At 56.2% G+C, this 4,147-nt stretch overlaps 1 protein-coding gene across 1 annotated transcript in view; it reads left to right on the top strand.

The window, feature by feature from the left end:
* The window catches only part of lrrc4ba (leucine rich repeat containing 4Ba), a 6,957-nt gene extending 4,981 nt beyond the window's left edge, over positions 1-1,976 (top strand). The window contains 2 exon segments of the mRNA XM_063189409.1: positions 1-1,404; positions 1,465-1,976. The exon segment at positions 1-1,404 is cut by the window's left edge and continues 49 nt beyond it. Of these exon segments, the coding sequence (XP_063045479.1) occupies positions 1-1,404; positions 1,465-1,976 (1,916 nt within the window).
* Positions 1,977-4,147: the final 2,171 nt, after the last annotated feature.

The following is a 4,147-nucleotide window of genomic DNA, read 5'->3' as shown; positions in this document are numbered from 1 at the left end:
TGCGCAACAACCCCATCGAGACGCTGCCCGCCTACGTCTTCAACCGCGTGCCGTCCCTGCGACGTCTGGACCTGGGCGAGCTCAAGAAGCTGGAGCACATCTCCGAGGCCGCCTTCGTGGGCCTGGACAACCTGCGCTACCTGAACCTGGGCATGTGCGGCCTGAAGGACATCCCCAACCTGACCCCCCTCGCTCGGCTGGAGGAGCTGGAGCTGTCCGGTAACCGGCTGGAGATCATCCGTCCCGGCTCCTTCCAGGGCTTGGTGTCGCTGCGCAAGCTCTGGCTGATGCACTCGCATATGTCCGTGATCGAGCGCAATGCCTTCGACGACCTGAAGAACCTGGAGGAGCTGAACCTGTCCCACAACTCCTTGATCTCGCTGCCGCACGACCTGTTCACGCCGCTGCCGAAGCTGGAGCGCGTGCACCTCAACCACAATCCGTGGGTGTGCAACTGCGACGTGCTGTGGCTCAGCTGGTGGCTGAAGGAGACGGTGCCCAGCAACACCACCTGCTGCGCCCGCTGCCACGCGCCTCCCGTCCTGAAGGGGCGCTACATCGGCGAGCTGGACCAGAGCCACTTCACCTGCTACGCGCCGGTGATCGTGGAGCCGCCCACCGACCTGAACGTGACGGAGGGCATGGCCGCCGAGCTCAAGTGCCGCACCAGCACGTCCATGACGTCTGTGAACTGGTTCACGCCCAGCGGCACGTTGATGACGCACGGCTCGTACAAGGTGCGCATCTCGGTGCTGCACGACGGCACGCTAAACTTCACCAACGTGACGCTGCGTGACACCGGGCCATACACGTGCGTGGTTAGCAACACTGCCGGTAACACGACAGCGACGGCCATGCTCAACGTCACGGCCATGCCCAGCGAGAACTACACCTACTTCACCACCGTCACCGTGGAGACCGTGGACGCCCACGAGCCCGAGGACCTGGCCAACACCTCCGCGTTCCCCGCGCTGCGCACCCACAACCAGACCATGATCCGCTTCCCGGGGCCCACGCCCTCCTGGGACCTGGTGCCCACCACCGCCTCCTCGTCCTCCTGGTCCTCCTCCACCAGGGGGGGCACCTTCACCGTGCCCGTCACCATGGACCCCACGTACTCGGGCCTGGAGGACGTGATGAAGACCACCAAGATCATCATCGGCTGCTTCGTGGCCATCACCTTCATGGCCGCCGTCATGCTGGTGGTCTTCTACAAGCTGCGCAAGCAGCACCAGCTGCACAAGCACCACGGCCCCGCGCGCGCCATCGAGATCATCAACGTGGAGGACGAGCTGGGGACCGCCGCCGCGGCCGCCGGTGGCATGGGGGGGCCCGGATGAGGGGGAGTGGGGGGGATGCGGGGCACCTGCAGCAGCGGCATCTCCGGCGGCTCCACCATGACCCGCGGCTCCTCTGTCGGATCGTGCGGCGCCGGCATGGGGATGGGCATGGGCGGCAACGGAGGCAGCTGCGGCGGCGGCGGCGGCGGAGGAAGTGGGATCGGCGGAAGCCTGCGGCTGCACCACCCGGAGATCGTCAACCTGCCGAACCTGGCTCGCCAAGACCACCTCAACCACTACTACAAGGCCCACCACTTCAACAACAACATGCTGGGGCTCGGCCTGGGGGGCGGTGGCATGGGTGGCGGTAGCGGCGGCGGCTCAGCGGGCATGGGGGGGCTCAACAACAACAACAACCCCTCGTCCTGCTCCCAGGGCCTCGGGATGGGGATGGGGCCCGGATCCGGGCCCGGGGGCCTGGGGGGGCTGGGGGGCCCCATCTCCTGCACGCCTGTGCCCGTGTCGGTGGGCAGCGGCACCGCCACACTGGGATCCCTGCCCACGCCCGTGCCCTTGCCCCAGCTGAGCCTCCACGGCTCGCTCAAGGGGCTGATGGGCAAGAGCCAGAACTCGCAGAACGAGCCCTTGCTCTTCAAGAGCGGCTCCAAGGAGAACGTGCAAGAAACTCAGATCTGAGAACACACACGCACACACACACGAAGAAGAAGAGGAAGAAGAAGAAGAAGAGGAAGAGGAAGAAGAAGAGGAAGAAGAAGAGGAAGAGGAAGGCAAGAGGCGAGACGGGCAGAGATACGAGGAGAGCGAGAGGGGGAGAGAGAATGAGAATGAGAGAGATGTAGAGAAAGAGAGAATGAGGGAGGAACATAGAGGGAGGAAAGGAAAGGAAAGGAAAGAAAAGGAAAGGAAAGGAAAGGAAAGGACAGGACAAAAGTAGCCAGGGAGACGAGTGGAATGAAGGTAGTTTTTTTTTTACTTTTTGATTGGCTGAAGCTCTTGACCCTCCGCAGTAGGGTCTGACAGGGCAGCTGTGAGAGTGGCCGTGGCCGTGGCTGTGGCTGAGTACAGACAGGGGCCAAACACTGTTGTGCGTGGTCATGAACACTCACTCAGAGTGTGAGCGAGTGAACAAGCTGAGGCTGAAAGAGAGAGAGAGAGAGAGAGAGAGAGAGAGAGAGAGAGAGAGAGAGAGAGAGAGAGAGAGATAGAAAGTATCTGGCACTCACAGATTAGATTCACTAGACATACACACAACACACAAACACATACACACTTACATGCACACAAGCATACACGCACATATACACACCAATCCAAACAACAGCAGCACCAAGGCCATCAGCAATGAGGTGTGCACCTACAGTATGTAGACACACACACACACACACACACACACACACCATCAGAAACACAGCACAGTAACGACCAGACCAGCACATGGAGAAAATAAAAAAATGTACGCCGACACCGAGGATCGATGACGTGCCAAACCCACACCAACCTGTGCCAAAGTGCAGCTCTTGCAGCACCCTTCACATCGCTGAACAAAGGCAGGCATACACGCCACTACTGCACAGTACAGGAAGTAAGCAGAGCTAGGGGGTTTTCTCAAGAAGCTGGGGTCCGTTTCTCGACGTTTGTCGTTGCTAACCGTCAAGACCGTCTTAAGACGTAACACCATTCCCTTGGTGTTTAGTGGTGAGCGTGGCTGTCGAGAGAAAGTTGAGTCGTCCCTACGAAGGACGTTTGCTACCGTTGTTAGCAAAGACGCTTTCGAGATACGGACCCCTGGTTCTGTAGTACAACAGGTTAAGTTAACCTTGGGGTTGTGGTAAATCACCTAATAGAAGATCCTGGAATCCTACTTGTCATTTTCACACGAGTCCTTGCAGGCTATCTTCGTATTAGCAGGCTTACCACTCACTTCCTGGGGCCTATACTACAAAGCTGGTTTAGGAGTAAACCAGGTTAAGTTGAGAGATAAGAGGTAAATCATCTAATAGAAGAGCCTGGAATCCTACTTGTCATTTTCACATGTCATAGTCCTGCAGGCTATCTTCGTACTGGCAGGCTTACCACTTCCTGTAGGTTAATTTAGCCAGGTTCATCACGAAGCTGTTTCCTTTGAATACCTCCTCCCTCAGAGCTAGTGTACTGTGCCGTACCGCTGAGTGTCTACTCACTATGCCATGGATGTAAACACATACACCTTTGCCAAGCCAGACTTATATCAAACAAAGGCCATAGAGTTTTAGAGACTGAGATTTAAAAAAAATGAAATAAATAAAACTCACCATGGCACCGTGAGTCTTAAAATGTATTTGTACAGATTTGCCTGAGCTGTTTTCTCAGTCAGGGCAATATATGCTACAGTGTATCTGTGACAAAACGAGTTGGAAAGTGTGTTGTTTTAGCTACATGCAAAATTTACAGTGAGCAAGGCAGCATATCAGTGTTTCCTTCAAGGCCTCTATTTTCCTGAGATGAAAAGACGAAACTAACTGTTGATTGGAGAGTGGGACACGGGTAGTGCCACTTGCAGAACTGTTGTCATTAGATATCGATATGGATCAGGCCTGGAGGCGTGAGAAGGAGAGCGGAGATGTGTTTTTTTTGTTTTTGTTTTTTTAAGGAGCTGCTTAAGCGAATGGACACACACTTCTACCGAGCCTCTCCTCTTACCCACCTTCATTGGAGCACTGGTGGAGCTTGAGAAGGGTACACACACACACACACACACACACACACACACACACACACACACACACACACACACACACACACACACACACACACACACACACACACACACACACACACACACACACACACACACACACGACGTGGCA

Source organism: Engraulis encrasicolus, chromosome 2, assembly GCF_034702125.1.
Source record: "Engraulis encrasicolus isolate BLACKSEA-1 chromosome 2, IST_EnEncr_1.0, whole genome shotgun sequence".
NCBI classification, from domain to species: Eukaryota; Metazoa; Chordata; class Actinopteri; order Clupeiformes; family Engraulidae; genus Engraulis; species Engraulis encrasicolus.
This window is presented reverse-complemented; position numbering and strand designations above follow the sequence as displayed.